At 30.8% G+C, this 17,021-nt stretch overlaps 1 protein-coding gene across 1 annotated transcript; it reads right to left on the reverse strand.

Moving 5' to 3' along the window:
- Window positions 1–4,322: 4,322 nt before the first annotated feature.
- Window positions 4,323–12,890, reverse strand: LOC114727617 (putative disease resistance protein At5g05400). Its single transcript, XM_028914307.1, has 5 exons — window positions 10,881–12,890; window positions 10,229–10,327; window positions 7,856–7,985; window positions 7,329–7,429; window positions 4,323–4,919 (listed from the first exon to the last, which is right to left on the reverse strand). Exons 1-5 carry the CDS (start codon window positions 12,888–12,890, stop codon window positions 4,323–4,325), a joined length of 2,937 nt encoding a protein of 978 aa, XP_028770140.1.
- Between the last annotated feature and the right edge of the window lie 4,131 nt (window positions 12,891–17,021).

Here is a 17,021-nt window from a genome sequence, read left to right on the forward strand (position 1 = left end):
TGATTAGAAAAGCTATGATTTTTGTTCATGATTTTGGCTTTTTCTTTGGTCTACCAAGTCATGCGGCTGATTAGGAGGCCATGATTATTTGTTCTAGCTTTCGACTTGATCTTTTATGTTGATGGAGAAGTCCTATAACTTTGCCGTCAGGAGATTGGCGGTGTTGCTTTTACGGGAAGAGTAAGATGGGGAGGAAAGTGAATTTGTAAAAATGGAGAGGTAAAAAAGTGAAAATAGAAAGAAAATAGGGACGACAGCTAAGATTAAAAGTTGCTGAGGTGTTGGATTTTTATTAGTCAGAGCACAAATGACTTGTGCACTGGGAGTATATAAGAATTTCTCCATATATTCAATGTGTCTTGAACTCCTTTGCTCTGTATATTTCTTACTAGATTATCTAATTAAAAATAATATCTTTATTATGTTATTATTGAAAGCTATTTCCAAAAGCTTGAATAGGAATAGAATTCAATTCAGGTCTATCCGTTCTTTAGGTTCCAAAGGACGAGGCGGAACTTACGGCTTTCCAAGCAAGCTTCAGAAAGGAGATTTCAATTTTATGTCTCTGATCTTTAGCACATGTTTGATCCATTTAAAAAACATAACCATAGCTGATTCTTAAACTGTACATGAAGCTTTTCTTACATGCTACATCCTATGGTTCTGGGCAATTTTAGTTTACTTTCTAATATTCTCACGTGGCGCTCCCGCTAGAACTGTAATTTAGAAGCATCAGTCATAATCAGAATTGAAACAGAAAACAGATCAGCATATAAAACTAGGACAATGATCCAAATAGATGTTACTTGAAGTAATTGGTTGGATTCATTCCAATAAGATACTATCTCTGGTTCTTAATATTATTGTACCAAAAGATACACTAATCCTCTGATATCCCTACCGGTACGTATCTGCCTCCTTTGTGTGAGTGGAGATGACTATATCTACTAATTTTTGTGTGATTGGACAATTTTGGTTATGAAGAAAGGTCACTTTCCTGAACTGTGGTTCAGGTGTATGTTGCCAAGTTTTAAATTAGTTGGTCACCGGTTGTGTCATGGCTATCCACTTGGCAATTGAAGCCATGTTGTCAAACTTGATCACTTGGTTTTGGTCTCATAGATTCCAAATTAGTGTTTGTAGCCTAACAGATTTGTGTTGGGTATTGACAGAGAAGACAAAGATGCTTTGTTCACCCCAATGCTCTACTAAAGTAATCATTTTTTCAATTGGAAAAAGTTGAATTATTATGGATTACAATCTACTGATGTCTCCCTTTCTGCCCTTACAAGAAGTTTTCTATTATTGTGTTTGATCTTATTCCATTGATGTTAGTCTCCTCAGTCCTCACTGATACAGAGGATTCAGTGGAAGTTCCAAACAATTCTCATAGAAGAATGGCAAATCATTAAGCAGAAATAAAAGGCACGTACATTCAAGAATTGCCTAAGCCACATTCCAAGACCCTCATATATAGACTGTTTGGGCCACCAACTAATTAGGTCATTAACACTTACAACTAATTAATCACCTTACTAATCCAACTTTCCAACTATTACTACTAATATTCTGGCATGAAAATTCAAAAGCATCAGTCACAATCAGAATTATGACAAAAAAGAGATTAATTAGCTAGCATATAAAACTAGGAAATTAATCCCTTTGGATGTTATTACTTGAAGTTGGAATCATCATAGGCGCCTTATAGATGTCCGACGAATATTTAATTTGCTCCGTCAACAGAATTACCTTTTGAATTTTAGGTTTTCTGAAAATTATGTCCAGTGTAATGATAAGTTCTATGAAAAAGTAGTTCTAATATATATATATATATATATAATAATAGTTTATAGGTTTTTAGTTGTTATTGTATTCTTTCCAATATTAGATTTATATTAACTGATGTTGTCCTGTGAATAGTTGCTAGAAATGTACAACGACACATCCTTATGCTATAACTGATGATACACGTCATTAACTATTTGCAATGGAGTTTTTTTTTAAAGGAAAATTTTAACGGTTGCATTCACATTTTCCCATCTTTTCTGATGATCTGAGCTTAATAAGTCAGTTGTTATCTGTTATGATGACAGAGCTGAAAGCAGAGTAGGGAGATAGTTTTTTACGCAAGCTAAACTAATGTTCTGTTTGTTTCTGCAAGTTTGGAGCTGTTATTGCATCAATACCGTTCCCCATATTCACTGCATTGTACTGCATTCTGTTTGGATAATAGATATTTTCTATTATTTTAGAACATTTAATTTCAATGCCTTTGATGGGATTAAGTGGAAAGTTGCCTTAAAAGGCTAAGATTATTGATTAAGATAGAAGTAAACCATCCCTGCATTGTTGCTGAAATTTTCGAACATCAAGAGCTCATTTTTATGTGTGACAATGTGTCATCTTTGCAGTTCAACACACTCATGAACACCGTATTCTCATCACCGGCCACAGTGGCTTTGATCGTGGCGATGTTCCTTGACAACAAGCTCGAGGTTGAAAAGTAAAAGAAAGATAGAGGGATGACATGAGGGCCAAAGTTTAGAAAGTTTAAAGGAGATGGCAAAAATGAAGAGGTTCTATACTTTGCCATTCAATCTCAACAGGTTCTTCCCACCTACTTGATATTCATGAGAATGAGAAGCACAGATGCATAAATCTTTAAGCCATGGCAGATATGATGAGTGATATTCTTTCTTCACAATCATCCCTCAATTTTTTTAAGCTTGGTCCCACTTAGGATTATAAAGCATTTGGATTTGTGCTTTGTAGATTGAATAAAGAGAAAATTTATGTTTCTAGCTTAGTACCTTTTCAAAAACTCTCAAGACTATTTCTATTTTGTAGTTACATTCTTCTATTAAACTTTCTTCAAATGTAGCAATCCATGAATGTAAAGAATCCTAATTTCTTATATGAATAAAAAAGGGGAAAAACAGAGACCTATCAATGGGACTTTGGTTTATAGGAAGTGGAATATGGATGATATTTTTATTGTTAAATTAAACACTAGGAAGTTTTGTCATATTCTTTTTATAGTTATCATTTATCACTATTCCTTGTAGAAGCCAGATATAATTTAATTTTTTTTATAACAGAATCTAATTCTATTTGATGATGGATTAATATTATCATCCCTTTAATGATGTTTTCTCTTAAAAATTGTTTTAATTTTTATACAAAATGTCAGAAATTCTTAAAAAAATTTTTAGTTATTTGCAATTGTCAAATTGATGGATTGTATTATAAAGTTTCACTTGAAATACTTTATACACATTAACATGACTTTATCCTTTTGATTATGAAGCAAGTGTGGAGAGGTTATGGGTGAGACCTTCAAAACTTATTCGTCTACAATTTAAAAGTATGTTATCCTTTTTTCTATTTGAAAAACCTTTTTTGTGATGATTTTTTGCCAATATAAATGGATATACAAGATTGTTTTTTTAAATAATAACTACTAAATTGCGAGATTGAAATAAAGAATAACATAAGAAATCATTGATACAATATTTGAAATAAAATAAGTTGTGCACACAAGGGCCACATAGTTATTGTATTTTGTGTGCAATCTTGAATATAGTTACATAGCTTCAACAGACTAAAATAAAACACAACTTCAAAATAAGCTTCTTCTTTTTAAAAAAAAAAGGTTTTTGTGAAATTTTCAACACACTGATGCAAATCCAACATATTTTCACACACAAATTAACACAAATGCAGATAAAGAAACCATTGGAAGATCCAAACCTCACCATCAACCCTTCATTATCTAACTTTCCAATTTGATCTCCAAGGCTGACCAAAAAAAAAAATTAGCAGCTTAATCAAAATGGAACATATAGACAAAATAAAAATTAATAACCTTGTTTACTCTTCACAATATTCGAGACGGTCCTTAGATAATGTGTATTAAATTAGAGCTAACTATTTATAATGATGGGAAATAAAGTGTTAAGAATGTGTAAATGGTAGAAATTAATTATTTTTGAGTTCTATATAATTATTCAACTTCTAATATTACCATGACATGTCACTTATTTAATACGAGTACATTATTATGATTTTGATATGACAACCATTATATAGACATGGAAAATTTTTTGGGACTGATTCCAATTTCTCATTAAAAAAAATAGAGGGATGTGTGTGTATGTGTTAAGATAGAATCTTTTTATCGTAATAGAAGACCATTTATTTTTCATATAACGATAGAAATTGTAATGCACAAAATTATTTCATTGATTAAATAGGATAATAGTTTGAAAGAAAAAGTGTAGCTACGAACCTGATGATGAGGGCTTGCCTTCTAATGGGATTTTTTAGATTTTTGATATGTTTGGACAATCTTCTATTGTTATAGTACCAGAAAGGTGGTTGAATTCATAACCTTCATAAATCTCTTTCAACTTTGGCAACTTCCTGAGATCCAAATTATTCAGTTTCGGAAACAGCCTTGGATGATGAGCAGCTACTTCACCTTCATAGGCTTCGACAACCGCCTCCAATTCACAGCAATTCTCTATAATTATTTGCTTCAATGAAGGACAATGAGATGCCAGAGAATATGAGAACACTCTTCTCACATTGTGACAACGAGATATAAAAATGGTCTCAAGTTTGGGGAAGCAAAGAGTGGAAGTAGTAGACAGATTCTTAAGTGACTCTTCACAAAATATTCCCTCCATTTCATCGCATCCTCTTACATAAAGTCTCCTCAACTCTGGAAAGCTTGTAACAATAGCAAGAGTGAACATATTTCTTAATCTTGGGCATTCCCTCAATGTAATGCTTTCAAGTCTATGGAGGCTCAAAATTTGGGTGGGGCCCTTCCAAATATATTCTAATTCTGGTAGATCAAGTAATGATAGCGAATACAATTCTGACTTCACCACCCTCACTATGTCGTTCCCGTGTTTCTGTGAAGTAAATATATTCAATGATTAGATGAAAATTCAACATAATACACACACGTGAACCACATAAATTTAATAGCACTGTAACATTAAAAAGTAAACCCCATTCATTTCACATATTTATAAAACGGTAATAATATAAGCTCAGTAAGATGAATTTTATTAAGTTCAACTTTTCTTATAGTACATACTATTGATGATACAATGTGAAATATATATAGACACACACACGTACACAATGTATGATGTATAAATATGCATCAATGTTGATTTATTTCAAATCAAACAGTCTTGGACAAGTCATACTTTCCATGATAAAGAACTGCTCACAAAAACAAAAAATGATTCCGCAACCAAGCATTAATGGGAACATTGCTAATACTTCATGTAATTTCCAACTTGATTTCATGATGAGAAGACTGCTTCATAGACGCAAAATATTAAATAAAATTTGAAATGACTATTGCTTTTCATTAGAATATATCGTTTCATAGTAAACACAAATTTTCAAATAAATTTAAAAAGTAAACAAGAGGAAAGGAAAATAGGTCCTGTAAAAAGAATTTTCTCACGTCCAAAGAAAATGAGAAAATATTTCCACTAATTCATTCTTAACAAAAACAATCATGAACAAGTACTTTCTGTAATAACAAAGAAGTTATTTCTCCGACGAAGCTATAAAATGAAAAATATAAAGTGTTATATTTGATAAATAATTTAAAAGACATTTATCAATTTTATCCATAAAAAATCACAAATAAAAAAAGAAATAGTGAGAGAAAACACTCACGTAAGGGAAGATCTCTCTCAATTTCGGCACTGACCACAAGCGTAAGTACTTCAGTTTGAGAAGTGGTAGCCAATCCTCATATGATGCTTCTTCAGCAAGCCTCTCAAGTTGAGAACAATTTCGGATCAAAGGTTGCTGAGAGATTAAAGCATGCTACTTAGTTTCGTACAAAAGCTGAGAGGAAAACATACAAATTTTAATAACAATAAGAGATGCACACTGACAAAGACCTTTTTAGCGTCCACAGAAAATTTAACAAATATTGTGTATATATACATAATTTGTAGATATTATATCAGCTCCAACTTATTCTAAATGAAATACAATTCCATATAATTATTTGCTTGACGAAATAAAAAATAAAAATCAGAAAGTGTTGTTTGGGAAAACAAAATTAATTATTTGACGAAAAAATTAAAATGAACTAAAGAGATTAAAATTTTTATCAAATTCATATGTGGAAGATAAATTAAAAAATGCAGCTTGCAAATAATAGTTGTAGTACTGAAAAAAGAAAAAGAAAAATTTGAGCAGTTTAATCTTTAGTATTATAATGTAAATGCTAAATAAAAATTCTATGAAAAAGAGGTAGGTGAGCGAAAGAAAAATTTTATCAAAATGTTTGAAATCTCTTGTGAGAACTTCTGCGGACACTAATTTATATTATGTTAGCCATTATAAGTATTTTCCGAATTGATCATTTAAAATTGTGTTAACATAATCTCGACACGCGTTTTACCAGACTCAATCAATCTTTATAGTAACATGGAAAATGTGTGACTGGCAAATGTTGTATATACTTTTTACTACATGATTATGTTAATTCTCTATTATAACAACTCTATCACATTTAATAAATAATATATATCTTTTTTTTAACAAGAAGTACACATATTAAATATTTCTTGACCGACAAGAATTATTTGAACAAAAATACTAATGTTAACTTAATTTTTAGCAGAAAAAGAAAGAGCCACAAAAAGGTATTTTCTCACATCAAAAAGAAAAGAAAAGCATGGCGAAAAAATTTGAAACGAAAAATATTTCTCTTAAAGTATGTGTAGTTTTTATATAATGCATCAACACTAATTTATTTTTGAATAAAAATAACTTTGAATAAGCACTTCCCACAATGAATACCTAATAGCAAAAGCAATATGAAAAAGTCATTTACTTGACCAAAATGCAGAATACGAAATGTAAAATGTTACTGCATCTGACAAATAAAAGTTGTTATTTAAAAAAAAGGGAAATAATATTTTATTATTATGAAAATAAGGAAAACTCAAAAAATAGTTTCATCGTGCAGCCTGAATATATAGCCAAGAAAATTTTTTAATAATAAAAAGAGGTTTATACAGGTATAATAAAGTGAAGTCAAAAATAAAATAATTACTGTAGAAGTTATGTTTAATGATTATACAAATATATATATTATACGATAGCAAACAAAAAATTTTCAAATAAAAGGGAGATGTAAATTGAACATGGCTACTTTAGCCAATGCGTCAACATACATATATGGATTATTATTATTTCTAATATGCAATGATTCAAGAGAGACATTGCGGATTTGCTGGTCAAAACAAAAAACAGAGAGAGACATTGCGGATGAGACTTACCTGTGGATGATCTTGCATATCATGAAGTAGTGGATCCCCATGTGCAGCTTCTTCACCAATAAGCCCCTCTAATTCAGAGCAATTGGCTATGAATATAAACTCTAGCGAAGGACAATGAGATGCCAGAGAATAAGATAACAACCATCTCACTTTGTTGCAATTATATATGTCAATCCTCTCGAGTTTAGGGAAGCAAATATTAGAAGAAGAAAGGTTTTTGAGTGATTCTTCACAAAATATTCCCTCCCATTCCCCACAATAATATACTCCAAGTGTTCTCAACTCTGGAAGGCTTGCAACAATAGCTAGAGTGAAGATACTTTTTAATTTTGGGCAGTTCTGCAATAAAACATCTTCAAGTCTATGGAGGCTCACAATTTGACTGGGGCCCTTCCAAATATATTCTAATTCTGGTAGACTACCTAATTTTAATTCACTCAACTCTGAATCCAGTTTTAGAGGTTCTTGTGTTTTAATAGATTCATCATCATCTTCTACTCTTTCTCTGACTTGGATTTCCAATATACCTTTCTTTTTTCCACTCCTTCTAATTTGTAGACTGTTCAACCTGAGAAAAAGGATCAAGGATTGCTGATTTTGCAACTGATTGAATCTTTTTGTTGTAATGCCCACATAAGCACTGTCAGTTTCCTTTCCCTGTAAATGTATTAAAATTAAAATTATGAAATGGACTGATTATAACAACTTACTTTTTTTTTAAAATAACAAAAGCAACCTCACATCAAGCCCCCACGATCGCGTATGGCTGTACAAAAACAACTTGCTTTTTACTCTAACTAGATTGGAGATTAAACCCAGTAAGTTTCTTATATTATATATTAATTATTGCCAACTATTGCTAGTAAATAATCCTTTTTAACAACTGGGCAAATATATATAGTAACAATCAGGACTTTTTTTATTACCAAAACTTGAAATGAAAATATAAAAAATTTTAATAGCAGTAAAAGAGGCACGGTAAGAGAGATCTTTTTAAATATCAAAAGAAAATTTAAGAAAAACATTTATCTTAAAATGTGGTATCCTAAATCATTATTTTATAGACAAAATATAAAACAAAAAATTTAAAGTGCCGCTCGCAAGAATGAGATAACAAAGACAATTTGTAAATAATTTTTGTAATACTCAAAAAAGAAAAAAAAAATACAAGTAGACAATTTATAAATAATTTTTGTAATACTGAAAAAAGAAAAAGAAAAGTAGAAGTAGCAGTGTAATTTGGTTACAAAACATAATTAGTAGTTAAATCTATAAAAAAAATCTCTTAGTCCCAATAATTTTAACTTAATATAAAATTTGGTCACTGGACTTTTATTTATTATTGCTACTTACTCCTTAATCTCCTCTTTAATGTTTAGTATATAACATAAATATTAAGCAACAATATTTAGGTCAAATTCTTTATATTCATTATACAAGGTTCTCCAATTATACATGATTATATATGTATCCTACATATTTTAAAAATATTATCATTGAGGTGCACTGCAAACTATATTTTATACTGAGGACTAGCAGTAGTGCAAAGATATAGAATTTCATTGTACAAACATTGTTATGTAGTTAAAAGTCTTTAAATAAAGAAAGAAACGACACTAAATTATAATATATTAGCTTCTTTAATTACTTTCCACAATTAATATATAGATGGTGATAGAAATTATGATTTACCAAACTACTTTATGATAACAAGACTTGCATTTTGAAATTGATTTTTTTTTGGCCAAAATTTTGAAATTGATATCGTGTATTTTTTAAATGGTGATAATTAACATAATCTCAACATGTATTTAACAAACGAATATTCTATATATGTTTTGCTACATGATTAAATTCAACCTGCTATAACATTTAATTAATGATATATATATATATAAGTAGACATACTATATATTTCTTGACCAACACAAATCTTTCTTTGACCAAAAATTGAAATATAAACATACAATTGTTTAAGACCGAGAGAGGCACCGTCAAAAAGTGGTTTTTCACATCCACAAAAAAGCATGGCAGAAAAATCCAAACGAAGAAAGAAAGAACATTTATATATGGAAAATGCATCAATGCCAATTTATTATAAATAGAACAACTTTGAATAAGTACTCCCCACAATAAATACTTGATGCCAAAAAAGAATTAATAAGAATTAATATGAAAAATACAAAGCTTGAAGAAGCAATAGTATGTTGTTATTTTGAAAATAAAGAAAAACCTAAAAAGTAGTTTTTATCGTGCAGCCTAAATACAGAGCTCAGAAAACTTCAAAATAAAAAGAGGCTTATATAGTTACAATGAACTCAAGTCAAAAATAAAATGACTATTATCTCTTACTAAGAATATTTTTTAAAACATAAATACATATATTATACGATTGTAAACAAGGCTATCTTCTTTTTTTTTTTGGTAAGAGTAAACATGGCTATCTTTAAATTAAAAAGAAAGAAGAGGTAGAATAAACAAAAAGAAAAATAACATGACTATTGTTGGTTATTGAGAATATACATGATTTATGCTTATATATATTGTTGATCATAAGCACAGATTTTTCAAATTAAACGAAAAAAAGTAATATCTTCAATTTGTTCTCCAAAAAAAAAAGGTAGAGTAAACAAAAAGAAAAAAAAATCACCTACAAGTGAATTATTAGCAGTAGCATGATTCTAGGTTTTTTTTTTCAGCACAGAAGTTAAAATAAAAAGGCATTGATTTCACATAAATTGAGAAAAGGATATCAAATTTATGTGTACCAAAAGAGAAAAGCAAAAAAATTCAGTTTAAAAATTAAATGAAAAGATAAATATTTTTCATCGAATGTTTGAACACAGACTATTATTTCTAATATGCAATGATTTAAGAGGAATTTTGCAAATAATACTTACATATGGATGATGTTGCTTATCATGAAATAGTGGATCCCCATGTGTAGCTTCTTCATCAATGAGCCTCTCAAATTCAGAGCAATTGCTTATAATTATTTCCTTCAGTAAAGGACAATAAGAAGCCAAGGAACAAGACAATAGCCATTTCACTTTGTCACAACCATCAATATGAAGTTTTCTCAATGTTGGTAGGCTCATAATGGTGGCATGCGAGAAGATACAAATTCTCAATTCAGGACAACTCTGTATCCATAGCTCTTGTAACATGGGGAGCGAGCATTTGAGAGATGAATCTTGAAACACTCGTTCAAGACTATTCATTTTAGACAATCTTAAAGTGATCAATTGTGAGAACACATGTTGTGTTTGAAGAATGTTCATATTAGGGTTCTCGATGATGAATCTTTTCTCTTGACAGCAGGATATCACTAAGTGCTTTATCTGAAAATTTATATCCTTATAATCCCACCTACAATTATCTAGCCAAAGGTGGTTGGCTCTCAGAATGTGATCTTTCATTGGTAAATTCAAATCAGAGACTCTAAAGCCTTGTATACATAAAGCTCTTAATGCTTCATCACAACTATCAAAATATTCTTGAAAAGAGTCATCCCGATAGTCACAAATTAATCTGGAATCATAGATAACATACCTCTTCAAATTTGAAAGAGAGAGAATTTCTGGGGATGACAGATTTGTGGTCCCAAAAGTATAATTCTTCAAGCTGCTCACATCTTCCAATTACTTCTAAAGGGCTTTTCTCAATTTGACAACCAAATATATCCAAAAGTTTCAGCATTTTCATATCTACAATTCCAGCAGGTAATTCATCAAATCGAGAACCACGTAAGTCAAGAATCTCCAATCTTTTAAGTTCACCCAAAAGAGATATGTCCCCCAAAATTTTCCCTCTAAGGCATACGGTGTGAAGATTTGTTAATGATACAATTGATTGTGGAATTGAACCAAATGTTGGATACCACCACCGCAATTCCCACTCAAATGCATGTCTTATGAGTGCCAAGACTTTGAGTGACTCCATTGCTCCAATATCTTGAATGAACCCATAAGGTTGAAGTAGCAGAATCTCAAGTTTTGGAAAATGCAATTGTTTAGAGAGCTCAAAACCCTTATCCAAATTCCACAAGGACACTGCCTTTGTATCTTTCAAACTTTGGTGGTTATCAATTAACATCTTTGAAATTTCTTGGTTGTCCACTAGAACTTTTTGATATTGCTTCTTCGCAATCCACAAGGCTACATCTCGAATCACATCATGCAATTTTACATGTGCCTGCTTACTGGTATGCATTAACAAACAAGAATCTAACAATTTCTCAATGTTAGCTAAAACCCTATTCCTTGTTTCTTCCATTGTGTAAATTCTTTCACCAAGCTCAGGAGTCCCTTTGCCAAAACGAATTAAATCCTCTATATGGATTTCATGATCCTCGGGAAAGATAGAGCACAATATGAAGAGCGACTTAGCTAGCGGACTAGGCAAATTATCATAACTTACTTTGAGAGTTACATAAGGGGTCTTCAAATCATCTTCAATATCATGTGGTGGGGGACGTAGTAGCCTTTCTAGTGTTGATCTCCACGTATGAATACTCTTTTCTTTTAATGTGCTTCCAATTGTTACAATTGATATAGGCAAACCCTTACACTCATAAGCAATCTTCCTTCCGATGCTATCGAACTCATTCGTTGAGACATTGGTTGCGTTAGCACGCATCTTGAACAAAACCCATGCCTCATCCTCTGTTAAGAGAGGCAGCTCAATTTTACTTTCACAATCCATAGAGACACATACATCTCGAAGGCGAGTGATTAACAAGATGTGACAACCCCCAAATGGTGGAATGCCAATATCTTCAAGCCTTAGATACTCCCATACATCATCTAAGATTATAAGAATCTTCTTATTTTTCAATCCCTCTGAGAGCCTTTGTGCTCTATTACTTTGAGTTGCCTCTTTAAATTGCAAGCCTATTTGCTCTGCTATTTCTTGCTGAATGTTCAGAATATTTGGGCGTTTAGAAACGACTGCTATGACGACCTTGTCAAAAAGCTTCAACTCATCCACTTTCTTGCCCACTTTCTTTGCCAAAGTTGTTTTGCCTGAGCCCCCTATACCATACAGCCCCACCATCTTGTTTTTGCCATCTATAATTGCCTCCAAAAGACGATCATAAGTTGATTTCCTTGAGTTGAAATCCATAAACTCTTTGGAAGAGAGGTCAGGAATGCCAGGAAGCTGGATCAGTTGAGAAAATGGCTCAAAGCTGGAATTTTGTTTGAGATCTATCATTTGCTTAGCCTTATTTTCCATTCGTTTTGCTAAAGAATATCTGAGTGACACATTAAAACACTTGTTTCGTCCTCCTTCAAGCTCTTGTTGCAGCTTTTGCTCCTCTTCTAGGATTGCATTCACATCATCCAACCACTTCTTCACAGATGGCATTATTTCTTCAGTTTTTCGGTCAGCTTCTTCCTTGCGCTTTTTCACGTCTTCTAGTTTTGCCTCGAGCTCTTGTTTTGCTTTATCAACACCTCCAATGAACTGCTTGAAGCAGAACAAATAAGTAGCTCCTTGTGAAATTGGAGCCACCAAATATTCTGCAAGCTTTGACCTGATTGATGTCACAATCACTGCCATCTGATGCAATAAAACGCAATCACATATGCTTACTTAATGTTGCTTTAGTACTAATAGTCTCTCATATTATAAATATAAAATCAAGTAAAAAGAGTTCATTCGGCTGTTACATACTTTCGCTGCCAACTAATATAAAATCTAAATAATGACATGAAAATTGACAATGCAGAAAGACGATAACTGAAACTAATTAATTATGAGAGAGCACAAGAAAAACAGGAATTCTCAAGTTATACCATACCAGAAGATATTATAGACAACAATGTAAATTAATGATTAATAAATACTCTCTAAAAATGGAGAATTTTTTCTTAAACAAAATTGAAAGGATTTCCTGCGATTTCCCAAAATTGAGTACCAGAAAGCATAGCTTAGCCCCCAAAGTGTCGTAACTTCACACAGTTATGGAAATTATTTAAGCAGAAAAAATCATAAGACGTAGCAAACAACTAAAATGAAATAAATAAAAAATAAAGCATTTATTTAGTTAATTACCTCAAACTGTACAGTCAAATGAGTCTGGAAAGGAAAATGTTTCACCGAAGCGAGCCTGGAATCAATAAAGAAGCAAACAACGATTCACGTAATTAAGCCTATGGCATTATGGATCTTAAAATTTAGAGTTCAATTTCTACAAATATTCATTCTCCTAAATTTATTATTGTAAAGTTCAGAAGAACGAATCAAACAAATTTGTAATTCTTTTTATAGTGCTCTTTCACCAAACTTCAAATAAAAAGTTGGAAAAATTACCCACAGGTTCCAAAGAAAAAATTTAAACATAGATATATTCAAAATATTTTGTATTTACAACTTTTAACATGAATCGATGATTTGTGGAAGGATGATGATTTGGTTTTCTTCTGAAAATACACTAAAAAAAATCTATCAGCTAATAATTAAATATTTATACCGCTGTTTTTTCTTTGTTCAATTGATATAAATATCTAATTAAAGACCCACAATACATATTAAATTACTAACGAAACCCAAAGTCCCAAACCCAATAGAAAAAGTAGAAACATCACAATAAAACTAAGAGTTTTTAGATTCTTCTTTACTTTTGGTAAAAAAAAAAAAAAAAGGGACTTGGCCAACCGGTTCAATAAGAAAACTGGCGAACTGGTTAGGTTTTCTTGTTGGACCTGGTGACAAACTGGTTTAACCAGGTAACCACCAACTGGGATGGGTTATATGGTTTAAACTTTTTTGCATCCTAAAAATGCATAAACTGTGGGAAAGGAGAAGATTTACGGAGAAAAGAAGGAAGAGGAAGAGGAAAAATAGAGAGAGAAAACAAACCTTACTATGAGAGAGTTCCTGAACATGCCAGAAAATGAAGTGAAGATGCATTTTAGCCTGGAAACTAAAACGCATGGAAGAAAGATAAAAGGATGATTCAGCATTCAAGGCTTCATCAGGGGGACTTATTTGTTGTTGAAGCTGTAAGAGAGAAACTGTGAGAGAGAGAGAGAGAGAGGAGAAACTAAAAGATTAGAAGGTAAGAACGAAGATGATAGAGATAATGGGATGGATGAAGTATGGACAAATGAAAGAGAAATGACGAAGGCAAAAGCAATTTAGTTGAGAAAAAGAAATGAAGAACTGTGAAGCGGGTTCCAAGTTTGCTATTTTACTGTGCTTGCTGCTTGTTCGTTGTTCAAGGAAGAAAGAGGAAAGCTGCTCATGACGCGCGTCATGGAAAGGAAAATAGGGAGCAGTCACATGGGAGAGAGAAAAAAGAGTAGAAAAAAATGAGGAAAAAGATATGTATTTTAATGAAGTGCAGATTTTTGTCTCAAACACCTAAAAATATCAAACATTTAAAGTAGATATGTATTTTAATAATTTTGATTGCTACAATTAAATATTTAAACTGTTGGGAAAAAAATCAAACATTTAAAATACTTTTATAGTTTCTTATATTTTATTAAGTGATTATTATTTATAAATGTTGTTATATTTTGTTATTGTCAATTAAATTATATTATTTTGATATCACCGGCCTGATTTCGATTGGACTCTGATCTAACCTACTACCTCAATCGTTTTAATAATTGGTCCGGTTTTTTAATCCTTGCCTTTATCAAGATATCAATTTATTTGTTGATTGAGATATTATTCCCTTACTATATTCATGGCAAATAATAAGAAAAATAAAATATAAATAAAATAAGACTAAATGGGTTATTATGATATTTGTTACTTACCTCAAATATTATAATAAAGTTACACCAATAATGCAGAAATGACCTCTCGAGTAACTCTTAATTCAAATTAAGAGATGTACAGATTGCACAAAAGTAACAAATAACAATTCATGCAATTGGTACAAATACATGATATACTAAATTTTTTAAAAAAAATTTAAGTCTTAAAATTCATTATTGCAATTATTTTTTTTGGCCTGACATAATTGCAATTATTGAGGAACCAAAGGAAGAAAAAAATAAAGTTCACTGACCAAACTTTTTATGAATGCAAGAAGAAAAAAAATTCTTTCAAGAATAAATATTCAGTTAATATAAATTGATTATAATATGACAAAAGCGCCTAACAGATTTGATGTTTAATATTTTAATATTTTAATATTTGATGAAATTAATTTAAAAGCCAATAAAAATATAATTGTTTGAAAATATTTCAGGAGCCAGTGAACAAAAGGAAGGTGATCAGAAGATGGTATTTATTTTATTTTTGTTGTTATGTTTTGATATGATTAATCTATAAGATCCAAATGATTAGACATAATTCTTCGATCTTGTCAAAATATGATAGTTATGAAACAGCATTCTGCATGATTATACTGTCACTGTCACAGATTGAACACAAACAAATCCAATTAATATGAATTTACAGTCACAAAGTGAGAACATCTACAATTGTTTTTATGTTTAATTTTCTAATATTCACAATTTTTTCGTGGTAAAAATTAATTAAAGAATCACAGTTCTTCAAAGACAATATTTACCTGCAAGACGCCTTGATGAGTTCATGAAAGAAGGCAATAAATGACATAAGAATGTGAACGATGAGTATTTGTTCTATACTTGACCTCTTTAATTATGGGGACACCCATTCTAAAGTTGAAGTAAGCCATATGTTCATTCCTTAATGATGACTTAAATCGGTTGTGGTGCACACTGCTTTAGGTTTCTTTCGTGATGTTCTTTCCTTAAAGATGAAGAAAATAAGTATTCCCCTCTTTCTTTGGGTCCCAAAGTAATTGTTATTTCAATTTTAATATACCAAAGGGAATAAAATGACACACAAGGGAAGGCGGACACAAAATGACACACACACGCACGCACACAGAGAGTTTGGAGTATTTAATTTGAATAAATACGTTGTGAGTATTTACCGCAATAGTGTTTTCTACTTCTTTTTTTTTTGGGCCAAAAAATAGAGACCCTAAAATTAAATGGGGAGACTGAGGGAACAATTTATTTAATTTTTATAATTATCATTTCTATACGTTTTTAAGAAAAATTGAAAATAGTTATTTTAAATCTTTTCATTAGGCAGGGTACCATTTCAAAATGTAAAACTTATATGTGTGCGTGTCTATGTTAGATATTATTATAAAAGAATTTCTAAATATTTACTTAAGAAAAAAATATTCAAAAAAATTTACTCGAGAACTTAAATTTTCAAGTCATAAGCCCTTAACATGATATATTAAATATTCCCTGACTAAAGAGGTGTGTAAAACTTCATAACATAATTATTCATCGTTTAATAATTTAAATTTGGAGTTTAAATAATGATCAAAGACATATTAAAAAACTAATAAATATCTCAAGTTAACTCAAGCTGTATATAGTATAATTTTGTAAAACACGTATTTCTAATATTCCATGCAAAAAGAAGTATATATTTTATATATCTATATAAAATTTTTTCTCCCCTCCCTTTCTTCCATTTCCCTCATATCAGACGAACCCTTAAGGATGTAAGATGAAGAAATAATATTATGAAATTTACCATCGAATCTGTTGAAACTGGAAATTAATCTATAAGATCAAAATGATTAGACATAATTCTTGTCAAAATATGAAAGTTAAGAAACAGCATTCTGAATGGTTACATCAATTCCTATGAGTTTATACTGTTCAGTGTTTAAACTTGGGA

The sequence above is a fragment of the Neltuma alba genome, unplaced genomic scaffold (genome assembly GCF_004799145.2).
Source record: "Neltuma alba isolate B1F8T4 unplaced genomic scaffold, ASM479914v2 tig00012499_pilon, whole genome shotgun sequence".
NCBI classification, from domain to species: Eukaryota; Viridiplantae; Streptophyta; class Magnoliopsida; order Fabales; family Fabaceae; genus Neltuma; species Neltuma alba.

Bases quoted from the DNA above. Each gene is read 5' to 3' on its own strand.
- LOC114727617 (XM_028914307.1), bottom strand. From the start codon at position 12,890: ATGGCAGTGATTGTGACATCAATCAGGTCAAAGCTTGCAGAATATTTG. The intron at 10,328-10,880 runs GTATGTTATCTA...CCTTTACTGAAG, and splicing joins TCTCTTTCAAATTTGAAGAG to GAAATAATTATAAGCAATTG. The intron at 7,986-10,228 runs GTAAGTATTATT...ATACATTTACAG, and splicing joins ATAAGCAACATCATCCATAT to GGAAAGGAAACTGACAGTGC.